Source organism: Danio rerio, chromosome 20, assembly GCF_052040795.2.
Source record: "Danio rerio strain M-AB ecotype USA chromosome 20, GRCz13ab, whole genome shotgun sequence".
In the NCBI taxonomy this organism is placed as follows: domain Eukaryota; kingdom Metazoa; phylum Chordata; class Actinopteri; order Cypriniformes; family Danionidae; genus Danio; species Danio rerio.
The window spans coordinates 30,130,378-30,157,956 of NC_141040.1; the positions used below are offsets into that span (position 1 = coordinate 30,130,378).

Sequence of the window (27,579 nt, forward strand, 5' to 3'; positions counted from 1 at the left end):
CCCACGGCTCTCGGCCACGCCCCCTCGCCACAATAAATAAATATAGACACAGTCAAGACTGAAATTACTCATACCTCTGGCGAATTCTGACCTAGTTAATTTTATTCAACTAGTTTTTTGTTTTTTTTTGACCAGGAAATGACTAAAACATAATCCAAACGTTATCCCACAAGATAATAAAAAGATGTACAAAAAGATCATTGTGGAAAAAATATTTTTCAGCTTTTATTTACATTTGAACAAAACCTGTACATGATAATTTGTTTATATAAATGTAATTAACTTGAACTTCATAGACTCTATAGATAAAACAAACTACATAAACTATTAAAGTGTTTGTCCAATTGTCATATACTTTAGTGCTTCAAATTAAAGTTTGGAATTTATGATTAATTCACCTCATATTTGGTCATTACTTTTGGAAAAATGAATGGGAAACATACATCTGGATTCAGCTCTGCACAAATCAAAAAGTGAGTAGGCAGTAATGCTTATTGATGTGGTCTTGTGAGTGACAGGTTGTTCCTCCCTCATGAATAATGATATACACGGATAAATTATTCATAATAAATGCTGACATTTTATTTGAAAAAAATGAGAATCGTCTATTTTCTTTTCAGGGTGATTTTGAAGGCTGTGGGATTGAAAAGTACATAGAGCAATATTATTTCCTTCTATCTTTTTTGAATTACTGTGCTTGTTTGTGTCCTTGTGCAAGAATAAACAACGCTCAGCAGTGAAATAGACACTCAGCACTTCATCATACTGATGCCATTTTTTTTCAATAATTAAAAAAATACACTAGCCTCAAGAAAGCAATGCTTTGGTAGACACACATGCCTTGTTCAGTGTTCACTCAGGGTAAGGTGTTTAAAATAAAGTTGAATGCAAATGTTTATGCTTAGCTATTGGCATACAATTTGCATATCACCTACAGAGCTTTTTATAGGACAGCTATCTACAGGCTTACTCTTTTATGACATTTGGTCTGATGATATTTTGCATGCTTAAACACTGTTTTCTCAGGCTGCTGGAGTGGCCAATGAAGCAAGCGTAAAGACTGAAGAGGAGCTGAAAGAGGAGGTAAACGATGACGATCTGATTCAGATCCAGGAGCACAGACAAATACTGAATGCAGAGAGTGCCACTGAAGCCAAACAGCTGCTCCTCATTCACCAGGTAGAGACTGCACAATTCATTTAGATGACACATATAATGTAATAGACTTGATAAATCTGCTCATCAATTGGATCCGCTAATATGATTGCTGTGAATAAGTGATTTGTTCTGTTATGTGACAATACAAGGGGTGAATCTTAGGATTGTTTGTTTTCTCTTCTGTCTGACCTTCCACAGCAAAATCTGAAGACCCAGCAAGGGAAAGATACGGATGTGAGATGTCAAGGTAATTTCTTTAAAGAAGACCGGGCAGCTCAAGAGAAACACCTGCAGGTGAGGCTTTTAGCACAATAATGGTATTCATACATTTGACCTGCCGTGTTGTGTGTCAGCTTGTAGTTTGCTTGCTACATGATCCTAGAATTCACTCACTTTCCTTCGGCTTAGTCCCTGGTTTATGGATAAATGCCAAATTCCTCCATCAGATATGAGACTTTTTATCAACGTTTACATTTTAAATAAGTGGCAAGAGGAGTGGGATGCAATGGAAAATAATAAATTGTATAAAAACTCAAACTGAATTTTGAGACATTTTAGACTAGATTTGATCAAGTGATTTTTACCAGATGTCGTATTGGACATATAAGATTAGCCCGCGTCTTTTTGCTTAAAGATAAAGACCCCACTCAATGTTTGTAATGCACAATTCCCCCTTACTGTAAAACACATTTTACTGGACTTTTTAATGAAATGAAATCTCTTAAGGACATTTTTAATAAAGTGACACAAGGAAAATGTATAATTTTTATCATGTATTAACTCTAAAAATCTTATTTAAAGCGCCCCTATTATATATTAAAAATCTGTTTTGGTTTTAAGGGTCTCCAACAACAGGGGGATATCCATGCAAGGTCAAAAACACTTTCATTGTCTTATAATATGAGTTTATTTTACCAAATATCCCAGCGACTCCCATAAGATTCGTTCAGCGATTCATTTGTTCTCAAACCCCTTCTTAGCGCGAAGCTAATCTGCGCTTATTGGACAGATGACAGCCTGTTGCGATTGGTCAAGAGCATTCAGCACGAGACAGAGTAAAATGCTCACCACGGCTTATGAAATAGTCAGAGTGCATAGTGTATGTGTGAGCATACCTGCCAACACTCCTGTTTTTCACAAGAGTCTCCTATATTTCAGACCCATCTTCAGCCACCCAGCCCTTTTGTTATTTATCCCAGAAAACTCCCGTAATTTCAACCGGATTTTTGTGTGTGTATGAGCCCAATGCAGGAGTGCATTAAAGCAATGCAGTTAACAAACGGTCGACGAATCCCCTATTGTAAGTGTGTAGATTGCAGAAGCATTCGTCAGAAAAATGAAAGGAACAGCACAAGGCTGGGCTATAATGCTGATGTATTTTTACCAAAATAAACCTCAACCACTGACTCTTCAAAGTTTTATCTTTGGGTAGAGAAAATAACGCTAATTTTCCCCTCACACTAGTAAAAATATCAATAATATCAGCTGAGCACAGTGTCTTTATGACTTGATTCAACCGGGATCTGCTACAGTGGTTGTGGGCGGGGCTGCAGGTTTTAATTTTCCCAGGTTTGCGCATGCAATAATTGGGTGGAGCTTAAGTTGCATATTGAGGTCACGTCAAAACGGCTAAATATTCCTTATCAAAATTATTTATTTGAAATACTATGAGTCTACTCTTTTATAAATGAATCAAATTTAAATTTATAAATAAATCAATTTTAAACAGTGCACGGTAGCTGGTAATTTCACTTCACTTAGAGCTGTGTTACACACTACATAGAAGGTCATTTTCAAAACCCATAATAGGGGCTCTTTAACTTATGTATTTATTTATTTGTTGTTTTTAGTTGTATATTTATTATGAAAATGCTCTTACCATGAAAATAGCCTTGGTTGCTGAAATGGCATTAAATAAAAAATACATTACATACATACACAGCGTAACGAATCACCAATTACTTTGGCATATGTTTATTGTTAATCCTAAGAATGATCAAACATTTTAACCTGATTTACAATGTTAAAACAAATAGCGCTTCCATTTTTAACATCACTAGCAGACAATTTCTTTAGTTTCATCTTACCATGTTGCTGTACAACACACACTAATATTCATTCATTCATTTTCTTTCAGCTTAGTCCCTTTATTAATCAGGGGTTGCCACAGCTGAATGAACTGCCAACTTATTCAGCATATGTTTTACACAGCAGATGCCCTTCCAGCTGCAACCCAGTATTGCAAAACATCTTTACACACTCATTCACATGCACTACAGCTATTCAATTCACCTACTGTATACTACATGTCTTTGGACTATGGGGGAAACCTGATTTCTCGGAGGAAACCCACACCAACACACTCTAATATTTGGTTTGAAAACACTGCTTTAAATATAATTGATGCTTATTTGTATTATTTCTTGTCTGAAATATAAGTATCATTATCAAATATTCAACCATCTTGGATTCAGTAGTTATGTCAGACAATTACAGACTGTTTGGTGCATAATATGATCCTAATTTCAATTCTAAACTCCTCTTATTAGGAAGTTAGAAGTTTTAAAAAGGGTAAAGAAAAATGATAGAAATGAACATCACTTTACTCATGCTCTCTATGAAACCTACATAAGCTACTTTTTTTTTGTTTTGAAACCTTGTACACTGTTTGTTTAAAATACTAATTTAAAATGAGTTGATTTCTCAGTGCTGGGTTGTGGTGCTGCATAAAACATACGGATAAGATACTGGATAAGTTGGCAGTTTATTTGCCGTTGTGGCAACTCTTTATAAAATAAAGGGAATAAGCCGAGGGAAAATGAATGAATGAAAATGAGTTGAAGCAAAAGATTTCTTACATTGTTTTTGGCACAACCTAATTGTTTTTATGTTGAATCCACTTAAATTTGTGAAAAATGATTAAGTTGAATTCCATTTCTGTTGTGACAACATGAAGGAATTGTGTGCAAATCAAGCATTTTTACAGAGTAATGCAACATCAAAAAATGAAAACGAGAACTGCGACTCAGATGACTTGCAGTTGGTGTCGCAATTACAACAATTAGTAGTGAAATAGTTGAATAATGTGTCACTTTAATTGCTCATTAGGTCACTGTGAGCTCGTGGCAGGAGTTTGAAGCAGAGAGAGAAGCCATCTGGCAGTTTATATGCCATGTCAGTCCTGTCCTACAGAGGGAGCTCATCTTCAGCAGCCTCGACAACCTCAAGTCGGAAAGGAATAATATTCAAGTAAGAGCACAAACAAATAAAATATACAGTAGTAGCTACATGTTTAATGAACTCTGGGCTGAGAGTCTCACTCATATGTGTGTGTGTGTGTGTGTTTGTTTAGGAGCTTCATGAACAGGGCTACATGTTTGCTGTCCGAGCTGAGTCCCTGGTGAAGAAGGCAGCAGATATTAAACTTGGCCCTCAGAATCAGTCTATGCTACAGGATCAGGCCCAGTCCACGAAAGAAAGGCTGCAGGAGATCCAGGACAGCCTCAGGAAAATGTAAGTCAGATTTTTATTCCTGTGCTTTCAGTTATGCTAGACTGTGATAGTCTGCTGCTCACTGAAGAGTCTGAAGATATTCACAGATTGCATGTTGGACTGATGAGTCTACTAGAAATATTTAGCTAATTTAGCTAATATTTCTAGCTAATCTTGAAATATGGCATAAATATGGAGTCAATCCAGGGCCATATATACTTGCAAAATTAAAGGGTTTGCAAACAAAAAGTAAGTATTGAGCAAAAATAAATAAATGCAAATCTCCAAAAAATGCAAAGAGAAAATTATGTTTTGAGAAATAAAAGTGAAAATTGCATACAAAAAGCAACTGCAAATAAAAATCAAGCAGTGCAAAAAAAAAAAAAAACTTATTTACTACATATTTACTACATATATTTGCAAAACATTTTTATAGCATTGCCTTTACAAACCCCATCCAGTCAATTGCAATGCTCATTTTGTTTTATTTTTAGTTAACCATGAGTTTGCAATGCTGTTTTCACTTTGCACATGTTTCTATGCATTTCCCTTTGTGGCCCTGATTTGACAAGGGGGCGGAGCCAAGGGAAAGTGATCATTTACAGCAGGCCTGTTTTCATTTAGCGATGTCATCACCTGGAGAAAAAGAATCGCGGAGGGCCTGCCAAGTTCCCTTATCTGCGCCCCCTTTTTTTGCAAAAATATATCGTTTTTTTTTTGCAAATATTCTAATTTCTTTGCACTGCTTAAATTTAATATGCAGTTCTTTTTTTTCTTTTTTTTTTTGCAAATTAAATTTTTTATTTCTCAAAAATTTATTTTCGTTTTGCGATTTATTTATTTATTCATTTTTTGAGATTTACATTTATTTATATATTAATATATTTGTTTTTGCTCAATACTTTATTTTTTATTTGCAAAACTTTCTTCTATTTTGCAAATATATATGGCCCTAGATTGACTCCATAAAATACACCTCACTTTAGAGTCTATGATTGAGTCTTTATGGCCTGCTAATGACCTTTATAGCCTCTAATGGCAGATTGTAGATTTCTAAGTAAATGGCCATTGGTATGATTGTCTAACTTTTTGCATATTTAAAAATGTAAACAAATCCTAGTTTCAACATCCCAGTAAATTTTTTAAAAACCATTGGTAGAATATACAATCAAGTCTGAAAATATTCATGTCCCTGGGGTATGAATAATTTTGACTTGACTATATATTTGTTAGTGTAAAATATTGTAACACAACCATATAAATATAATTGATACAATACTGTATGTCAAATACATATAATAAAAAATGGTAGTTTAAAGTAGCTTAATTCCACAGGAAAGGTGTGAAATTGGCAACCTTGTCACTGCATAGGCAGTGTTTAGCCACACTAATAATAATAGATTGATTACCTTAAGTAAGTAGACTAACAAAAACCTTTGATTTCATTAACTTACGAAATATTTTTGGAGTACATCTTAATAACCCCTTTAAAATATACTTGTACTTTTTGATGACAAGTCTTTTTCCTGTTTGTTTCTGTAACAATAGAGTAACAGATCTGGAGATGACACACAGATGGTGGCAAAGTTTCAACCGAGAGTCTGAGGCTTTCTTCTCCTGGGTCTGTGATAGTAAGAGCGACCTAGAAGCATCTGCGCAGACCTCTGCCACATTGGATGAGCAGATCCACTCTGTGCAGGTAAACAGAGATATTGTAATAGACTCTGTGGTAAACCTGGATCAGAAGACTGTAACTTAATAAACATAACCAAATGGCCTGACAACATTTTTTTTTCTTTTCACCTCAGATGTTGAAAGAGGGCTTAGAGGAGAAGATGGACATCTTTAGCCAATTGGAGACAGAGTTCAAGACTTTCATTAACTTCATCACGCCAAATGAGACAGGACGAATTCAAGCACGTCTGATGCAGATTGGGAGATACCAGGAGGAGTTCAAGAACAACATGGATCAACGAGAGACAGAACTTCAGTCTAGCTTGAAACATACAAAACAATTTGCACAAGATCTCGCTGAGGTAACACTATATGCCGTAAACAGCTCTCTTTGTACTCACTCTTTGGATATGTTATTTAATATTTTCATACATTTTAGGTGGAAAGTTTGCTGAAAGGATTACTGGAAAAACTGAATGTTTCAATTACTTCCTGTACATCAGCCTCGACAACTTACAAAACTCTCCATGAACATATGGTTAGTATTATTTGAGCCTGGGAACATAAACATCATAGCATATATCCTTTCCTTTGTAGATGGAAACAAGTCAAGAGTTTCAGTGTTTTCACTTTGTATTTCTGATAAGATGTTAAGATGTTAATAAAAAATAATTAGTATACATCTACAGTAAGATATCTGCAAATATTAGATTTTATTTTTAGTTGGATGAACAAAACGAAATGGTTTAGTTGCTTCATGTCTGTTTGTTTCCGTTTGCCAGGATACAGCTTCAGTTTTGTTTTTTTGGTTTTAGAAATTTAGCAAGCCATGTGGAAAATATGTATGGGCTACTGGTTAATAATCCACAAGAGAACCCAGGGGTAAAAAGTAAAAATCAATTTGCAGAGCGGATTAAAGGATAAACTTTTTACACTTGAAAGGCTGTATGAAATAATCCCTATATTTGGCCTGTGAGCAATTAGTAGGAGACTTCAATTCAAGATCACAGCAAGTTTTAGTAAACCAAAAAGTTCACTCAAAAATGTTCATTTATTTTATACTCACTTACAGCCAGGCCATCCAAGACTAATATGACCTCTTTCTTCAGTTAGAGTAAAATTAAAATGTTGGAGGAAAACAAGGATCTAAATCACTGTCAATGTTCTAAAATGTTAATAAGAGTAATTAAGAGTATTAAGAGTAATTCACATGATACAGTCAAAAACAATGGCTTTCTTTTTGTAAAACAGATTGAAAGGTAAATTAAAATCCAAAATTGACAAAAAAGTTGTCTTTCTAAAGAAGTTTCTTTGAGAAGATCATCTTTAATATCCTTAAACATTTACATCTAGTAATTTAGCAGATTACAACATTTAGCAATTCTACAAGAAGAGGCAATATACACACAACAAGTGCTAATTTTACAAAGGAACTGTTAATGTTAAGAGAATTAAGTGTAGAGTAAGTAGGGGGGAGTTTTTATAGAAAGAATAGTGTTTCTACTGGTGGTTTGTCAAGCCCACTCACCTGTGTAAAGCACACTTTATGAATGCACAATTATTATTGTTTTTTTAGAGATATGGATTATAATAAAGTGTCTTGTGCAAATTTGTAAAAGAGTGCAAACGTGTCAAAGAGATAATAGAGTGTGTTTTCCACAGGTTGTTTGTCAAGCCCACTCACCTGTGTGAGGCACACTCAGAATTGCATATTAAACCTTTTTTTCCCCTCTAAAATTTTTGTTTTTTCAGCTGAAGAAAGAATCAATGTCATATACATCTTAAATGATCTGGTGATGAGTAAATATTTAGTACATTTTTATGTTTCTGAAAACTGTTTATTTAATTGATAATTAATGCTTTTTAAAATGCCTTTGGGTCTGCTGAAGTGACATTTATTTCTGAAACTGTGTTGTCAGGATGCAGCACAGCGACTCCAGCAGCTCGGGCCCAGGCTGATGTCTCTGAGTCTGGGCTGGAGAAGACTGCCTGATGCTGGCCTGCTGGAGGAAACCGTGGCTGAGCTTCAGAAATCTCACAAACTACATACTCAGCAAGCCACTGAAAAACAATCAAAACTGGAGAACCTGTTGACTCTTTGGCAAAGGCAGGCGTTTGCATATTTATTCATTGCATAAATTTACACATTTGATAGACATTTACATGTAAAGTGAGTAACACTATTTATTCTCAAATTCCCTGGGAATCAAACCCATGGGCTTGGGCAACAGAAAGGCATAGTGTGCCATCGCTGCAATCAAACTGCTTGTACTTATCTAAATAACCAGATTGTTTTGGTAAAAAATGTTTCGCTTGTCTGATTTTCAGATATGAAAGAGATCTGTCCCTTCTGCAGTCCTGGTCAAACAGATGTGAAAGTCTGTGCAATTCAGATTCTCCTTACCTGACCACAGATCACGTGAAGCTGCACAGCCAGCTTGAGATGCTGCAGGTGAGTGTCAAATCTAAAGAATACAGTATGTTGAGGATTTTCAACATCCTTAGTTGCTTGTTCCAGAAACTCGCCTATTGTTTTTTTTTCATATATGTACTAGGACATGCAGTCAGAAGTTCCCTCTCAGGAGTCTTTGTTGGAAAGTTTAGAGACACGGGCAGAGTCTCTGTACTCTTCAGCCACAGAAGAAAGAACCGCAGAGCTTAGAGATCTTCACTGTAACCTGGAGGAGAGGTGGTGTTCCCTCAGTACCAATATACCACTCAGGTAAGAACAATTTGTTAGATGAAATCTTTTATATACACAAATTGTATGCATTCAGGATCTGCATTTCAGATTCATACCTTTATTCTGCTTAACATTAGCAAGTAATAATTCATGGTTTATAAAAAAGTAACTTTGTGGTCACTAAATTTTTTCACACAAATTTTTCTATTACTAATAAATGTTGTTTTTTTGAAGATGAAAAAGTCTCATAATTTCCACAAAAATATTAAACAGCACAGCATATTTTACAACATTTGTTTTAAGTATATTAAAAATTGATAAGACTAAATGATGTGATGAAATATAATTACTATATAAAATTTTTTTTATCTATAATTATATTTTATTTTATTTATATTATAAATAAAATCATTATGTATATTTAAAAATATTAATAAAACAATTTCTTTTATTATTAAAATTACATTTATTTTACATATTAAATATTCATTCATTAATTATGTTGTCGGCTTAGTCCCTTTATTAATCCGGGGTCGCCACAGCGAAATGAACCGCCAACTTATCCAGCAAATTTTTACGCAACGGATGCCCTTCCAGCCGCAACTGATCTCTGGGAAACATCCACACACACATTCACACACACACTTATACACTACGGACAATTTAGCCTACCCAATTCACCTGTACTGCATATTTTTGGACTGTAGGGGAAACCGGAGCACCCAGTGAAAACCTACGCGAACGCAGGGAGAACATGCAAACTCCACTAAGAAACGCCAACTGAGGCGTGTCTTAAACCAACGACCCAGCGGCCTTCTTGCTGTGAGGCGACAGCACTACCTACTGCGCCACTGCTTCGCCCACATATTTAATATTTAAAATAAAAATTTGAGTTATCTGATTAAAAATGTCATAATATGAAATACATCATTACTTAATAAATATTTTATAAAATAAGAATTATTTGATAAGATCCTACAAATTTAATAAACCACACAACACCCACATTTCTGTACTCTTGATGTAAAACAAAAAAAAGGATTCTAGCTGAATTAACTGAAGTTCTATGTTTCAATTAACATTTGTCTATTGAATTATGAATTACAATTGAATTGTATTTTCAACCTAATGGTACGTGTACATCTTCAAAGGAATGGCTAAAAAATACAAATCCTGTCATCAGAACACAAAGAAAGATATCTTGAAGGAAAGTGAACATTTCTTTTGTATTTTTGCCATAGTTTCGTTTACATACATGCTTCAGAATATCTTCCATTGTGTTCAACAACAACAAAAAAAAAAAAGAGTTTAGAAATATTTGAGTGTGAGTAAATAGTGAGGAGATTGTTGTTTATTTTGGGGTAACTATCCAATTAAATGTGCATTTGCAGAATTCAGGAACTTCAGTCCCATCTTGCTCAGCTGGAACAGTTCAGTGAGGTGTCTCTTGCTCTGACTCAGTGGAGTGAGAACTTCCTCCGGCACATTCAAACCACCTGCAAAGTCAGCATCTCTGATCTACAGTCTGCTGACTCCAAAACCAAGGTACATGATCTCTATCTAACATGTCATCCAATCTAATCATCCTTTCATTAAAATTAATCTAAATATATCTAATACAATTTTTTCCAATGATTTAAAGGAGGACAAGACATCCCTTCAGACCCAGGGGAGATCACTGGAAGCCTTACAGCCTCATTTGGATGCTCTTAGCCCATCGTTAGCCCCCAAAGACCTGCAGCATCTCCAGACCAGAAAGGAGGACTGCATTCAACTCTTCAATGAAGCTCAGAGTTTAGTAGAGCATCGAGATCAAGCTCTTCTCAAACTGAAAGACTTCTATGAGTCTTATAACAAAGCCAAAGACTCCCTACAAACAATTCAGCAAGCAGTTCAAGAAAGAGGAAGTTGGGATGACTCCAAAGTCAGGGATATCAATCAAGAACTGGCTGAACTAGCTGAAGAGTTAGCGTCTTTGGAGGTGCAGGCCATTAGCTTGGATATAATCCTCAACAAGGCCCACTTTCATTTACAGGGGTCAGAGGAGGAGAGAGTATCTTGCAGAGGCCTGGTGGATGATGTGGCCATGAGTGTTCAGGTTCTTCAGAGGAGCATCGGGACTAAGCAGAGTGAGGCAGAGGCACTGGCCTCCATGTGGAGCTCCTTTAGGGGACGCAAGGAGCTGCTGATCGAGAGTCTGGCAAAGCTGGAGGACAGAGCCAATATATCGTGGCCAACAGAGACCAACTCTCAAGCCTTTCAGCAGAGGTACAGGGACTGGTGTTTGTGTGATGTAGCTTGTAGTCGGTATTGACGTCTGTTTGATGTGTTTGAGCACAAGTAAACAGTTTTAATTGCATAAATACAAGCGTACAAATGATAGAACTGGAAAAAATAGTACATTGCTTAGTATTTTGGTTTTCCAAAACAAATATACACTGAAAACCCTAATAAGTTGACTGAACTAAATTAATTGAGTAAACTCGTGAGTAATGGAGTCTCCCAAAACTTGCATATATTTATTTTTCTTGCCGGTTTTGTAGACTATACTTAAATTGTTCAGTTTACCAAACTTATTACTAAGTTTTAAGTAAAATATTATTTTTTTTATATATATGCATGTGTGTGTAATAATAATAATAATAAACTAAAAAATAATATACTAAGAAAAATATTTAAATACATTTTAAACAAAAATAAGTAGCCATTTATTCACATTATGATGAATAATTATACCTGAAGCCAATTGTTTTCTGATTTAAAAAAAGACCTTGCACTTAAAAGGTTGCACATATTAGAATTTTACAATCAAGACTGCATTTGTGAAAATTATCTTTTTTTTTTTCAAAAGATTAATTATGATTTTGAGCTCACTACACTTGAAATTTTAGGTTTATGCATTTACATGGTACATTAGTTAAATTAACTCATATGTCTAAGCGATATGACCAAACTGCTAAATTTTAAGTTATGTTCAGTCTACTTTATTTAATTATTTAAGAAAAGACAACATTGGGGTTTACAGTGTATTTCTAATGAGATTATTAGGATAGTTTACCCAAAAATACTCTTGTCTTGTTCCAAACCAGTTTGAGTTTCTTTCTCTTATTGAACATAACAAGGATAATTTGAAAAATGTTGGAAACCGGTAACCACTGACATCCAATCCAACAAATACCATGGAAGTCATGAGTTGCAGGTTTCCAACATTCTTCAAATTATCTCATTTTGTGATCAAGATAACTAAAATACTCAAGAGAGTTTAGAACAAGTCAAGGGTGAGTAAATATTATTTTTGTTGAACTGTCACTTAAGATAAGATACATTTAATGAAGAAATATTTTTGAGTTTTTTTGAGAAATTAAACTAAACTGAGAGCTAGAAAAAATGTGTCAGTGGGTATGAAAATAATTTTTTTGTTTGAATTGCATTCATTTTTAGCACACTGGCAGGTACTTTATTAAATCCTGAACTCAATTTTAATAAAGTTAATATTTATATTTTTAAAGAAAACAAGACTTTGTTATCCAATTTTGCATCTTAGTTAACCATGTCTTGATGTAATAAACTTTTGATGTTTGCACTGGAAAACAAGTCAAACATAATGAAGATGAAATTCAGTTCTTTTGATACATTATAATCAGAGGGTAGATGAAAAATTACTTCAATTGCTGAATATTTGGGAATTATTCAAACCATTTAAAGTTTTTAAAACCATAAGTTTGTTTGGTTTTAAATTTAATTAGGAAGTAATAAAGTCTAGAATTATATTTTAAACTCAAAAGTGTTGCTATTACAACTCATGGTGTTTTTCTTATAAATTCCTCATATTGCTTTCCCTTCAAATTATTAATTACATTTACCTTAGTGTCTTTGAAAAGTCTTAAATGTAATTTGATAGCTTGTTTTTTGCTGTGTTTGTCAGGTTATGGTTGCTAAAGCAGTTGGAGGAAGAACTGGAGGCCCTACAGCACAGCCAGCTGTGGCTGAGAGAAAGAGGAACGCAGCTGGCCCTCAGAGACCCTGAGCTGGCAGAGGAGGCCCAGCGGGATGTAACCCTGGTCCAGTCCGCTTGGGAAAGGATTAGGAGGATTGTTGCAGAGGAGTGAGTCTATTACTACTATATCCAAGTCTTCTATTCCACTTTAAGCTTTCACAGAAACCCAGTGTGTTTGGGTAGATAGATGATTTGTCAAATTTAACCTGATATGGACGACTTATGGGAGGAAGAGGCTGGACTGGGCCAGTGGGTTGATGGATGGATGTTTTGACGGGCTGCGACTGTTGCCATGTTTAAAAATGGTGTATTGTGTGTGCGTCGTTTGATGGATACGTGGGTGAACCTCTAAATAGATTATGCTTTGGATTAAAGAAACTGAAGAAAGGGGAGAGTGTTTTGAGCTATTGCCAAGACTGCAGTGTGTTTGCTCAGCTCTATTGATGCTATTGACTTTTCCCTTACTTTGTAGTTTCAAGTTTTTCAGAGTCGATTTTATCTAAACAGGGTATGCAATTATAACCTAAAACGGCAGTTATTGCACACTTTTTTCTCTGAAATGGTGCCTTAAATTCCATCATAAAAACAAGAGATTTTTAACATAACTCTCTTAATTACTCATAGCATTAAGTAAGATAAATAATGGATTGCCATGTTAAAATATTTAAATTAGGTTGGGGGGATGTTTGGGTTGAGGTGTCTGATTAACACAGCTACGTAACTGTTCTATGCGCCGGGTTTCGGGCAGCCACTGTGATCAGATAATATACCAAAGTCGGCGATCCAGGAGAACTAATAAAGCGGGAGGGTGGCAGGTGATTGGTCTGAAATACGGGAGACTCACTGGAAAAACTGGAGTGTTGGCAGGTATAGTTTAATCACAGTTGCATGGGAACTGTCTATAAATGAAACCAGCTTGTAACGTTAAAAATGTATTTATTTAAATTTTTAATCACACATCATAAAAACAGTCTTCAGAAACACTTTGATTGACAGTCTCGCATTGTAAGACTCATCAGATGGGGAAGACCCCACTCATTAGTGACGATCTCTCCCTCATTTGACTTGGACACTAGTCTTATTTTTGAATCTACCACTATGCTGACACATAGGCATTTATAGCTCTTTTAAAAAGAGAGCTAGGAGCACAATTTCATTTGAATTTAAATCAACAGTCATTAAAACAGCAAATTTAGGATCAAATACTAAAAGAGACAGCTTCAAGGAGTTATACAGTTATACTTTAAAATATTATGGGGTATTTTTTGTTTGTATACACACTCTAAGGACATCTAAGACTAGTTTTACATCTTGTAAAATGGGGATTATAGATGCCCTTTAACATCATGGCAATCTGTCATAACTATCCTGCTTATTCCATGGTCATTCGCTAGGTTAAAGACATTCATTCATTCATTCATTCAGTCCCTTTATTAATCCAGCGATGCCCTTCTACCTGCAACCCATTTCTGGGAAACATCCATACACACTTATTTACACTCATACAATACGGATGATTTAGCTTACCCAATTCACCTGTACCGCATGTCTTTGGTGGGGGAAACTGAAGCACGCAAATGCTGGGAGAACATGCAAACTCCACAGAGAAATGCCAACTGACCCAGCCGAGGCTCGAATCAGCGACCTTCTTGCTGTGAGGCGACAGCACTACATACTGCGCCAGCATGTTGGCATAGGTTAAAGACAACTTAAAACATTTTTTTTTTCTTTGCAGCTCAGTATTTGACCACATTTTTTCTCAGTTATGACATGTTACATCTTTTAGTCCTGCGCCGAATCAGTCACAGACACAGAGATAGAAAGAGGGAGTTGTTTGTGTGCATGTAAACGGCATGGTCAAATCTAATAGCTCTTATAACATGTGTTGGCTACCTCTTTGCAAATATTTTAAGTGTATTTGTGAGTTGGTTCATCAACATTGGCTCCGCTGTATAGTCCACATCAGCATTCTCCAGATTACATGGAGGAAGCAAAGCTCTGTCCGCTGTCACTGAGTTGCTATGGTTAATATTAATGTTTGGCAGAAACACATTTATTTTGTCATCAAAACTCATGCAAACTTTTTTATTGTTACTTTCTATTAAATGATTTTATTGCACACTTTCCAGCCAATCAGAATCAAGAATTTCAAGAGACATTAATAAGATGGATGTCATTACCCATACAGTATATTTCCTCTGCCTAATTCTTCATCAGAGAAAAGTCAGGAGGAGCAGATGTGGTTGAATATTATGCAGAATTAAGTAGACATAAAATAATGTATTCTTTAAGTAATTCATCTCATTTTAATGTGCGGGTGATGCTGCACGTTAATCATTTTGAAACTAATGAAACCATTAATGAAACAAACTAAAACTATACTAAAATTGATTTTAAATGACTATTAAAAATATTGTCATAATAGTATTAATAGTAAATACTATTAAAACTAACTTAAAAAAAATACAAACTATAATAATCTTGATGGGCAATAGATGAGATTTGTTTATTAAGATCTGCAGCCTTTGCGCCTAATATCTGAGACTCTGCTGCCTGTTTGTTTCAATACAGCCATGACCTCTGCGCAAACCTACTGGAGCTCTGTAGGGACTACCAGACCCTGAAGACCAGAATCATTTCGGTGGTAGAGAGAGCTCATGCCATCACTGTGTCCCAGTCGGACCCACACAACCCTGATGACATCCAGAGAGCTCTGTCACGGGTTAGTGCCACTTATTAAACAGCAGATTTAGATTATTACAGCAAACAGGTAATAATGTTATCTCTGTTTGCTCAGCTGGAAGCGGTGAGGCCTGAGTTGGCGGCCACTAAGGAGGACCTGAATAAGCTCATTGGTTCGGGCAGATGCCTCACTGATGTGCTGAAGAAGCTTCCGGAGGAGAGCATTCAGAGCGAAAATGTCAGCGCGGAGATGGATGCCATTGTTGATCAGTGGCTGGATGTGAGTGCATTTAGTGCTTTTGATTAGACGTCATGTGCATCAGTTGTTTGGCATGCTCAGTTTAGTTCTCTGCACTTCATGAAATGAATTGAGGCAGGGATGTAATCAGTGGAGGCATTTCCTATTGTCAAGCATGTAAATATGCTCATTTGAACACATGAATTGTTTATAAAGAATGATTGCTCGTACAAATGACTAGATGATAATGACACTGGGGTTTATCCATGAATGTCAATCAGTTTGCTATGGAAATGAGCTACAATCATTTTTAATAACTTTTTTATTATGGGATTAAAGTATTACTCTTTTACTATAGTGATGTACTTTGTTTTTACATGAATGCACACAGTAATCCTCATATTGTTGTTGTTTATTTGTTTAGATATTTTTTAAGATGCATACACTGTGAGAAAAACATTCAGATAAATTCAAGGAGGGGTGATGAAAACAAGCCAACAAACAAACTAAATGCATGAATTATTCATTTATTCATTTTCTATTGGGCTTAGACTCTTTATTAATCAGGGGCCACCACAGCGGAATGAACCGCCAACTTATCTTGCACATGTTTTATGCAGCAGATGCCCTTCCAGCCGCAACCCGATTTTTTGTTTTGACTGTGCTACCCATGCATGAATCAATGAAGGGAATAAACAGAATGTACTTTTTCATTGCATAAATGTTTTTCTATTTATTTATATATTTTTTTTTTGGTATTTATTTATGTGAAATGTTTGTTATACTTGCAGGGTGACAAAACCAATTTAGATAAATCCAGGGAGCATAAATGAAATGTAACAAACAAAGAAAAAGTAAATGTGTATATCATGATTGATTACACCCCATTTTGAAAATGAAAATTTTTATCAATTTCTCAGTGAACATAGGCAATATATTTTGGTGTATTTTAATTTTTTTTATTAATTTATAAATTTATTAAATAGATATGTTTATTAAAATAACATTTTTTGTCACTAAACACCATTAAAATTAGAAAGATAATACATTTAGGTTAATGTGAAATACTGCAATTTTTTTTACAATTTTATATATATTTTGTTTTTCTTGATTTTTTTTTTTTATATTTATTTACTGATTTTACTGCAGATGTGGGCTAATAATATAAAGGTTTTTATTGTAAAGCATTATTTTAAAAACATTCATTTAAAAAGATGCAAGGGGTGTACTAATATATGCTGAGCAGCGAAAATATGTATATGTACAGTTGAAATCAAAATTATTAAATCATCTTTGAATTTTTTGTTTTAAATATTTTTCAAATGATATTTAGCAGAGCAAATAAAATTTTACAGCATGTCTGATAATATTTTTTCTTCTGGAGAAAGTCTAATTTGCTTTATTTCAGCTTGAATAAAAGCAGTTATTAATTTCTAAAAAAAATTTTAAGGTCAAAATTATTAGCCTATTTAATCTGTATTTTTTCGATAGTCTACAGAACAAACCATCATTATACAATAACTTGCCTAATTACCCTAACCTGCCTTGTTAACCTAATTAACCTAGTTAAGCCTTTAAATGTCACTTTAAGCTGTATAGAAGTGTCTTGAAAAATATGTAGTCAAATATTATTGACTGTCATCATGGCAGAGATAAAATAAGCCAATTATTAGAAATGAGTTATTAATTCTGACTTATAATTCTGACTTCAACTGTATGTGTCTGTGTATATGTGTATATATCATATGAAAACAAACTATTGAGTTAAATCTGATAAAAGAAACAAACATTAAAATTATTTTATGTATTGGTTTGATTATTTGATACATAATTTTTTAAATGCGTTTTAATCTATACAAGTATAAATTTATAATAAATCTTTATAGCTTAGTAAATGACTGAGTGAGTGAGTGAGTGAGTGAGTGAGTGAGTGAGTGAGTGAGTGAGTGAGTGCGTCTAATCTTCTACTGCAGTCTTCTTATTATTTACACCATATTATATACGATTCACTTACAGCCAGTGTCTCTTTATCATACAGATCTCTGAGAAGATGGACGCAGACATCAGTCTATACACTCACTCTCTGGAGCTGTGGAATGACATTAATAAAATGGCGAATGAGATTGAGTGCTGGACTGCGGTGTCTGTCAGTGAGCTCAGTGAAGGATCTGTCGGCCTACTCTCCAGTCTGGACATGCAGGAGCGTCTCTCAGACTTCAAGGTGACAGTCGTTTAACTGAGACGAGAGTAACCCTGTAAATTTAGAAAACATTCAAATTAACAACCATTTCTGTGTTTGTACAGCTGGAGCTGGATAATAAGGAGGATGAGCTGAAGATCTTGCAGGCGAAGATGACAGAGCTGCAGGAGCTGCTGAAAACCCAGCACACACACACTGAACTGCAGGTAACTGGCATTACATTACCTTTTCACCACCAGAATTAAAAAGTTTGACCTTTTTTACAATATTGATTTGTTTACATGTGCTTGTTCTGCGATACTTTGAAAGCTGTATGCATTTTGGGACATTTTATTTAGAAAATAGAGTTTTATAGACAAATTAAAACTGAACTGTTCTCACTCAATATATCACTATATAGAACTACTGTTCTATACCACCGCCATATCACTCTGCAGCCCAAGACTGAATATTCACTGAAGTTAAGCTGGGCTGAGCCTAGTCAGTACCTGGATGGAAGACCACATGGAAATGGAAGTGGTGTTATTGAAGCAAGCAGGGGGAGCTCAACTTGCGGTCTGTGTGAGTCCTAATGCTCCACTATAGTGAAGGGGACACTATACTGTTTGTGAGTGCCATTAAACCGAGGTCCTGACTCTCTGTGGTCATTAAAAATCCCTGGACACGTCTCATAAAGAGTAAGGGTGTATCCCCAGTGTCCTGGCCAAATTCCATCCATTAGCCCTTACAGCATTACATTACTAAATACATTACACTCACTCACTCACTATCCTTCAGCCTAGTCCTTGATTTATCTGTCGCCACAGTGGAATGATCCATCAATTACTCTGGCTTTTTTTTTGTGTGGCAAATGCCCTCACAGCTGCACAAACTTTGTTCTGTACAGTCCTATTTGTGAGCCATTCAGCACTTTTAATGCATACAAGAGGATTGATCAGTAGAAGCTCAGAGGCCAAGATGAGTAATTTTAAAGGTGTCATAGGGTGCATTAATTCAATATGTTAAATTGTTCTCTAATATCTAAATAGTGGGTATGTGGCTTGGGTAAGTGTAAAAGAAACAGTTTTATATGCTAATTTGTAACCATAGGAATTACCCCTAATGAAAGCTCATTTTGACCATATTTGGATTGGTCATGAATATTACTGCTCTGCTCTGACACTACAGCTTTAATTTCAATGCCTGCTTACACAGATAGAGAGAGATTTTTTTTTTCAAATTCTAAAAAAAATACAATTTATTTTAGGTAAAAAATCTACAATGATCACAATAGCAGCAATATGTGTCAGCATGCAACAAACTCAGACTGTCGTTCAATGGAAAAACCTAAAGCAAGAGCATTTCTTATACTGTTATAATTATTATTATGATAACCATTGTCTTTTTATTTTTGTATTATTATTTTATTTTGTATTTTTATTTATTTTATAATTAGTGTTATTTTTATTTGTTACCATCTATTTTTATTATAAATGTTATTTACTCATATTTATTTACTTTGTTTATAATAAATGTACCTGTTTACTTATTATTTTACAGATTCATTCTTGTTTTCTTTGTATGTATTGTATAATTGCTTTGGCAATACTGTACAAGTCATGCCAATAAATCTAATTTGAATTTGAGAGAGAGAGAGAGAGAGAGAGTTAGAGTGAGAGTGAGAGAGAAAGAGAAAGAGAAAGAGAAAGAAAGTAAGAGAGGGAGACAGTGTAATGTGCAAAATACCCATATTTTAGTATGGTATAATATTATTTGAACAAATTGAGTAGGTTTCTTTTTAAATGTCTTTATCAACTGAAGCTCAAGGTTTATTTTAGCTAGGAGTGAATGAATAAAATTATATTAGATAACATGGAATTTTTCTCCTGAGTTGTATTGTGGATGAGATATCGGCTAAATTATAATCATGGTCAACAAAATGGACTGGCAGAGATGTATTTAAAGTTGTATTTTGTGGTTTTAATGTATATAAAAGCATGAAAAAGTATCCACCTCTGCATATACATAGTTTTCAGACTTACTGGCATCCTTTAAGTTGAGGGAAATTACAGAAAGAGCTGAGTGATATGACACACTGCATAAATGTGCATTAACCACTTCTATTCAGGAGTCTTCATGTGTTTGTTTCCTCAATACAAACATACTAGTTACAATACACTTTAATGTAACAAAATATACAGTTAAACAAACCTTATTATGCACTTAAATTATGGGTGTCAAAATTAATTTTTTCTTCTGTGTACCGTGATGCAGACAATTTAGTACTGGTTCAGAAATAATCATAACCGGTTATTATGTACTGACGTCATTTATCTCATATGCGATATGTCGCCATAGCTTACTATGGCGAGGGAGGCGAGCGCGTGTATTTACAACACTCCAACTACTTAAAAATGCAGAAGATGTGCACAATTTCACTGCGTGTGTGTTTGCTGGACAGTCTTTCACTGACACTTACAGCAGAAGCCCCTATTTCACTGCGATTGAGAGAATGAAAGTAAAATCCATTTCTCTCTCTTTCACTGTGGTCCACTTTTCCTCTTCTCTCGGCTGTTACAGTAATACTTCTGGATACAAACATGAGCGCGTGTCTGCACAGTCTTCTCCACCGTGTCTATCATGGATCAGCTGTGATCACTGCTGTCGTTTATCAGTGTCACTCATCTGTGAAGAGCGCCAGCATGTAACAGGCAATCGCAGCCCTTTCTGTTGAGCGTGTGACCAATTAAAGGAAAGAACTTGACAAGGATCAGAAAGCAAGCGGGATATTTATATTCATTTGTTTATTTGGTATAAACGCTTGTGTGTTGTTTAAAGGTACAGTTCATATATCTGACTGTGTGTATTAAAGGACAGAATTCTATTACAAATAGTATGGAGATATATTTCTACATTTTAATTTTACAAGAATTGCTGCTGTGAAGAAAATATAAAATTGTTTATGGAAAGCATCTTCAAAGCACCATGATACGATGGCATGACAATCAAAACCAAACTAAACTGTGAGACCAGTGTAGGTTTACACCTCTAACTTAAATGCACCTAAATACACATTCCTATTGAGATCTTCTTGATTATATTGATACTGTACATTTAAAATACACGTAGGGTGGCTGTCATTTTCATGCCTAAAAAATACTTGTTCTCCATATAATTTTTGCAATTTACAGTAGAATACAAAAACTTTTTAAGCTTAATATCTCATTCATTGTACTAAGTGACATTTCATCATCTAGTATGTAAAGAGACTAAACCCCCCTGGAAGTAATGCCATTGATAAACCTAGCTTGTGCTTTTGCTGTTTTGAGGTGATGGCTGCAGATCTGAGGAAGCAGATTTCCCATGCAGCAGAGGTGTATGAACAGACCAGAGGCATGTGTGAAGACTTCAGCTCCCAGAGGCAGCAGCTTCAAGACCTCATTTCCCAGATTTCAGAGAAGCTGAAGACCTCGGAGGACTCGCTGGCAGAGTTTTCAACATCCTCTGACCCAGAGAATTTTGCTAAGATCAAGGTTAGTAAACTTACTGAATATGATGTACATCTAGAGGCAGGACTCTGCAGAGAAGGCCTAGCAAAAGTGCATTCCGATACGCACAATCATTATCAAATATTTTCATGAAATTTACCAATTAAATATTACTGCATATAAATGTCAATTCTTGTGTTTTATATTTAGGAGGTGGAGAGGTCACAGAAGCAGCTAGAGGTCAGTCTGGATCTAGCAGGTGAGTCTCTCAGGGCTCTGTGTAGGACGTACCCGACTCAACACTTGACTTTGATTGGTGATGCCATCTCCAACCTGGTCAAGAGGAGTGAGGAAGTGACACAACGCCGCAGCCAGATCCTGGGCTTACTTCAGGAAGCTCTACTGCAGCGCTTCAATGGTGAGTGAATTTACATAATTACATAAATATATACAGTTGAAGTCAGAATTATTAAACCCCCTAAATTATAAGCCCCCTGTTTATTTTTTCCCTTAATTTCTGTTAAACGGAGAGAAGATTTTTTCAACACATTTCTAATCATAATAGTTTTAGTAACTCATTTCTATTAAGTGAATTATTTTATTTTTGCTATGATGATGGTAAATACTATTTTACTAGATATTATTCAAGACAGTTCTATTGTGCTTAAAGTGACATTTAAAGGTTTAACTAGGTTAATTAGGTGAACTAGGCAGGTTAGGGTAATTAGGCTAACCTGCCTATTTTTATTGTATAAAAAAGTTATTTTTTTAAAAGTTACTATAAAAGTTATACAATGTAAAGTAATACAATAAAAGTTATTGTATAACAATGATTTGTTCTGTAGACTATTGAAAAATATTTAGCTTAAAGGGGCTAATAATTTTGTCCTTAAAATGTAAAAAAAAAAAAAAAAAAAGTGCATTTCATTTTTAATCTTCTGGAGTCTGAATGTTCACAGTTTTGCTATGCTAAATGTTAATGGTTACAATAATTCGAAAGTTTGTCAAATTAGTTTCAATGCTAAAAACTTAGTTAATTTGGCATCCGTTAATTAAAAATTAAAACAATTTAATTAATAATTTTTTTATTTTAATTTAATACAAATTTTTAATTTTTTTACATACTTTTTTTACATTTCTTTTTAAATTATAAATGGATAAACAATTATGTAACTATACATGTACATTTAAAACAACTTTTTATTTTCATTAAAAAATAATTTATTAATAATAATATTTTTTAATTATATAATATTATAATAATTAATCATTTTTTAAATTACTATTAATATCAATACTGAAAGGAATTGTGCGGCTTAATTTTTTTGTGGAACTAATAAGTTTCTCTAAAGGATCCTGTCATAAATGAAAATTTCATATTTTTTTATCTTTCTTTTATTGTCAGTTATATAAGTAGACTTAGAATATAGGTGGGCTTTTAAAGCCTCTTACTATTAAAATGCCTTATGAATATTTGATATCAGATATTTTATTTATTAATGCTTGTTGGAAATGATTCCTTAAAAACATGCCTGCCTGTGTGGCACAGCTGTGCCTCAGATTTTGGCTCCCGCTGGAATTAGCGGAGTCTGGTTACTAAAACAACAGAGCACCGCTCCGTCATCCATACACACCTACACAGTCCATCTGGCCTCATATACATGGCAGATACACATACAGTATATTTCCTCATATGAACCATCTTTCTCTCTGTCTCTCTTTTTTCATTTCACTAGAGAAAGCACATGCTTTTCACGGCTGGCTCTCAGAGTTGAGGGCTGAAGCTGAAGTCTGCTTTGAACAAACAGGAGATGCTGTTGCTATTTTTTCCAAGCAAGAAAAGCTCAAGGTAGAGTCATAACGCACAACATATTACTAAATAAAGCCCTGTAGCAGAGCAAACCAATCTACAGCGACTGCTGGCTGCTAATCAGCAGTCAAACAATGAAAAACCATTTCAGACCTCCATCTAATAAGGGATTATTCTGGATTTTAAATATGGGATTAAGAGCCATTTAGCGTTATTAATTGCTGTGGTTTATTCTGTCCCTGGTGTAATGTAATTTCTTTATCTGCTCATTTTTAGACTGTGTTGGAGGAGGTGGCAGAGGGCGAGGAGCGTTTGGCCTGTGTTTGTGTGGATGGAGAGAGACTCTTGTTGCATCTCAGTAAAGGTGGGACGGGAGGTGTACAGGAGCAGCTGGACTCCTGTCAGAATGCTTTGGATATGTTTGTTTTGGAGTGCAGACAGCGCTTACAGTCCCTGGAAGAAAGTGCCAGTCTGATAAATGCGTAAGTAGTGTGGTCTAGGAAAATTAGGAAATACAAGGAGATAAGAAATTTGATTTAGTAATTAAACATTGTCATTTTTCAAAACGGTTATATTCACTATAGCTTGGGTACATTTTCTTGTCATGTCATTATTGTTTTTCCCTTCAAAGTTTGGATAGGGTTGTACTAGTTAATGTTAGTTAATGTAATTAGTAACGTGAACAAACAATCAACAATACAATTATTACAGAATTTATTGATCTTTGTTGATGCTAGACAATGAAAATAAAGTTGTTCATTGTGAATTTGTTAATTCATGATGTATTAACTAATATTAGCAAGCAAGATTTGGATTTTAATTGTAAATGTTGAACTGTGATTAATAAATGCCATATAAGTATTGTTCATTATTAATTCATATTAGTAATATTTGCACATTAAACAGTGCAAATGTAGTAAAGTATATAGTATTAAAAATGATGACTACATTTGCCATGAATTACAGATGACTCCCACTAATATGTCATAAAAGCTTTATTGCTAGGTATGTTCACACTTACAGTACAAGGAATTTTATTCTTGTCAGAGCTTTTACAGTGCAACAGAGTTACAGAGACAGGACAAAAACACATAATGAATATATTTTAAAAAAGAAGTAGAAGTATATCAATAATTTATATATTAAAATTGATCTTCATGCAGATTTAGAACAATAAGCATTTCATAATATGTATTTTTTAAATAAAGACATAATAACATATCATAATGCAGATCTAAAATTATAATTCATTTAAAAAAAGACTTGTTGTTTTTCATTATCTTTAAAACTACTAGGTTTAACCCATTTGTTTGTTCCCAAGAAATTTTTATTTAATATATAAATAAAATTAATTTAAAATATAATGAAATTCACTATGATGACTTATTTGTATATAGATAGAGAAGTTGAACTTAGCATAAAATAAGTTTGTTGTTTTATTTTTGAATGTTTAACATATCTGTTACACTGAATAATGAAACATACATCTTGACATTTTACTCTCACAAAAGTTATTTGTAAAATTTAATGAGACATTTTCCTTTATTATACTTTATATTTTTATAAAAAAAGAACTTACTTCAAATCGCATATATCATTGCATAATTAAATCTAGATACATTTAATTGAGATGTAAGTAATGTAAAAAATATATAACAATTAAGTGAATTTCTGAAAAAAGCTATATTTTACGACTTGTTTTGTTAATGGAAGCAAATTTCATATCATATTTAGTGAGATTTGGCACCAGCCAATAGGAAGTCATCTATTTCAAAATTGACTGTGTGAGCTGAAATTTGTGACTTGGCAACAATGTGAATCTGAAGATCAACAATAATCAGTTTCACTATACATTGATATCAATAAATGATCAGATTGTAAAGCAGTTTTGTGCTGGTCAGCACAATAGATTTTGCTCGCATTGTTTCAGTATCATTTGTTATATTTTGTCATATCCTGTGCTGCTATCTTTGGTCTGAGAAAACTCACAAAGAGCAATGCGGAGCACTGATGTCTGCACCTTTAGAGTTCAAATTAGAATTTTCTAATGCACTTTTAAAAATTGTGGAGTTTGATATTTCTGTTTTGAAATATTTTCTGATTTCTGTAAATGTACTGGCTTAAACCGGATGGACCATTCTACAAAAAGACAAAGCACATAGCTCATCAAAACCATTTATATTACTTGCTCTTGTGTGTGCTGTTGTCCAATTGAAATGATGCAACTTCCCAGAGGCTGATGTAATTTCAAATCTGCCTTCTGTTAGACAAGTGATATTATTATGGAAGATTTACTGTACAGGATGGAAAAAGTGAAATAAATTGAGGACCAAGGGAAATCTTCCAAAATTATTAAACCAAGAAAGAAATCTTCTTTTTAAATAAATACTTTACAAACGAAGGGAAAAAACACCTGTGGTCTTTCTTAATAAATAATCTTTTTTTATGTTCGGAGTGTCTGCCACCTGTGCAACTGGCAAGATATTGGAGCATCTGCTCTGATCAAAGCATAGCAATAATTTTAAATCCCCCTGTGTTCACTTATTTATCACATTGGCATAAATGAGTATCAAACATATCATTTCCATCCTTCAAATCATTTTTTGATTTGTTTTAAATGTTTTAAATTCTGTATTTCACTTTGCCTAGAATTCTTTATTGCTTAGCATTAGCAGTAACAGACGTAGTCTTCTGTCACACAAAAATAGCCCAATGAATGGCAGCCATGTAGTATATTTTAAAAAACAAAATTACCATCCAATCACATTTCCATATCGATTAAGATGCAGTTAATGAAGAGCTGTGCCATCCTTTGTCATAATAGAGTGCACAGATGAGATTAAGTCTGATGGAAAAACAATTTACAGTAACACTTTATTTTGATGGTCTATGTGAGTATTAGTAGACTGTCTGCTTAATATCTGTTGATACTGCTCCTTTAACAGACATTTAACTGACCATAAGAAACTTTGCAAGCACATGTCAACCTACACTAACCCTAACCCCAATCCTAACCCCAACCTTACAGTCTACTTGTAATCTAATGAGAATTAGTTGTAATGTAACCTAAATTCAACAAACTGGCCATCAAAATAAAGTGTGACCCAATTTACTATAGTTACAGCAAAATAAAAACAAGAATGCACATTAAAAGGTATGTTAAAAGAAACAGTACTTCTTGAAATGTGAAAATTCTTTAAACTTTCACAGAACACATCATTTTGTAAACTCTCTTGTAAGTCAAAAAAAAGTAGAGGAACGTTTTGTTTTGCAGAGGTAATTCAAAACTTGTTTATCTGAAATGCATATCTAGTGGTTTCATATTGCAGGAAGCTATCTTCCTGTCATATTGACAACACAAACAAAATTCTTACAGTCCACAAATGCAACTACAGTGCTTAAGGGATAAAGCAGGCGTTATTCATGGACAGCCAATGAAGACTGAAGGCTGGCATTAAGCTAATTTCTTACAAACCCACATAGATTTAGGCCGTTTAGAAATAGATCTTTTTTTTCTGGGAGATGGTAACTCGTTCCATATATTGTGGACTTTTATCTATGAAAATCTGCACACCTTAAATAGTACCTTGGACCACAAAACCACAAAAAAATGTCTAATGTTGCACAAATATATTTTTGGGATTAGATAACAGTACATTTTATAAGTCAAAATTATCGATTTAACATTTATGCCTTAAATCATTAAAATATTAAGTAAATATCATACTCTATTGGAATTGTTTTTGTCAATCTCCCCCTGCAAATATATCAAAGCACAATTTATGGTTTATTATACTGAGGTTGTCACAGCGGAATGAACCTCCAACTTATCCAGCTTATGTTTAATGCAGCGGATGTTCTTCAAGCTGCAACCCATCACTGGGAAACATCCATACACTCATTCACACACAAACACTACGGACAATTTTTTTCTTATCTAATTCACCAATAGCGCATGTCTTTGGACTGTTTCGGAGCACCCGGAGGAAACCCACGTGAACACGGGGAGTACATGCAAACTCCACACAGAATTTCCAACTGACCCAGCCGGGGCTCGAACCAGCGACCGTCTTGCTGTGAAGCGATTGTGATGCTCACTGGGCCACCGTGAAGCCCTGAGTACGTTTAGACCATTTTAAACATGTCAGTAACACTTTTGTGTTTACTAAGTATGAATA

The 27,579-nt window shown here is 34.4% G+C and overlaps 1 protein-coding gene across 1 annotated transcript in view; it reads left to right on the forward strand.

Moving 5' to 3' along the window:
• The window catches only part of syne1a (spectrin repeat containing, nuclear envelope 1a), a 238,807-nt gene that overhangs the window by 93,308 nt on the left and 117,920 nt on the right, over positions 1-27,579 (forward strand). The window contains exons 34-54 of the mRNA XM_087298227.2: positions 1,027-1,179; positions 1,357-1,452; positions 4,267-4,407; positions 4,511-4,671; positions 6,199-6,349; positions 6,459-6,686; positions 6,764-6,862; positions 8,244-8,431; positions 8,653-8,776; positions 8,880-9,046; positions 10,399-10,552; positions 10,650-11,275; positions 12,933-13,112; positions 15,576-15,726; positions 15,802-15,966; positions 17,963-18,145; positions 18,229-18,330; positions 21,433-21,636; positions 21,802-22,009; positions 23,328-23,440; positions 23,678-23,883. Coding sequence (XP_087154353.1) covers positions 1,027-1,179; positions 1,357-1,452; positions 4,267-4,407; positions 4,511-4,671; positions 6,199-6,349; positions 6,459-6,686; positions 6,764-6,862; positions 8,244-8,431; positions 8,653-8,776; positions 8,880-9,046; positions 10,399-10,552; positions 10,650-11,275; positions 12,933-13,112; positions 15,576-15,726; positions 15,802-15,966; positions 17,963-18,145; positions 18,229-18,330; positions 21,433-21,636; positions 21,802-22,009; positions 23,328-23,440; positions 23,678-23,883 — 3,800 coding nt within the window. The remainder of the gene's footprint in view (positions 1-1,026; positions 1,180-1,356; positions 1,453-4,266; positions 4,408-4,510; positions 4,672-6,198; positions 6,350-6,458; positions 6,687-6,763; positions 6,863-8,243; positions 8,432-8,652; positions 8,777-8,879; positions 9,047-10,398; positions 10,553-10,649; positions 11,276-12,932; positions 13,113-15,575; positions 15,727-15,801; positions 15,967-17,962; positions 18,146-18,228; positions 18,331-21,432; positions 21,637-21,801; positions 22,010-23,327; positions 23,441-23,677; positions 23,884-27,579) is intronic.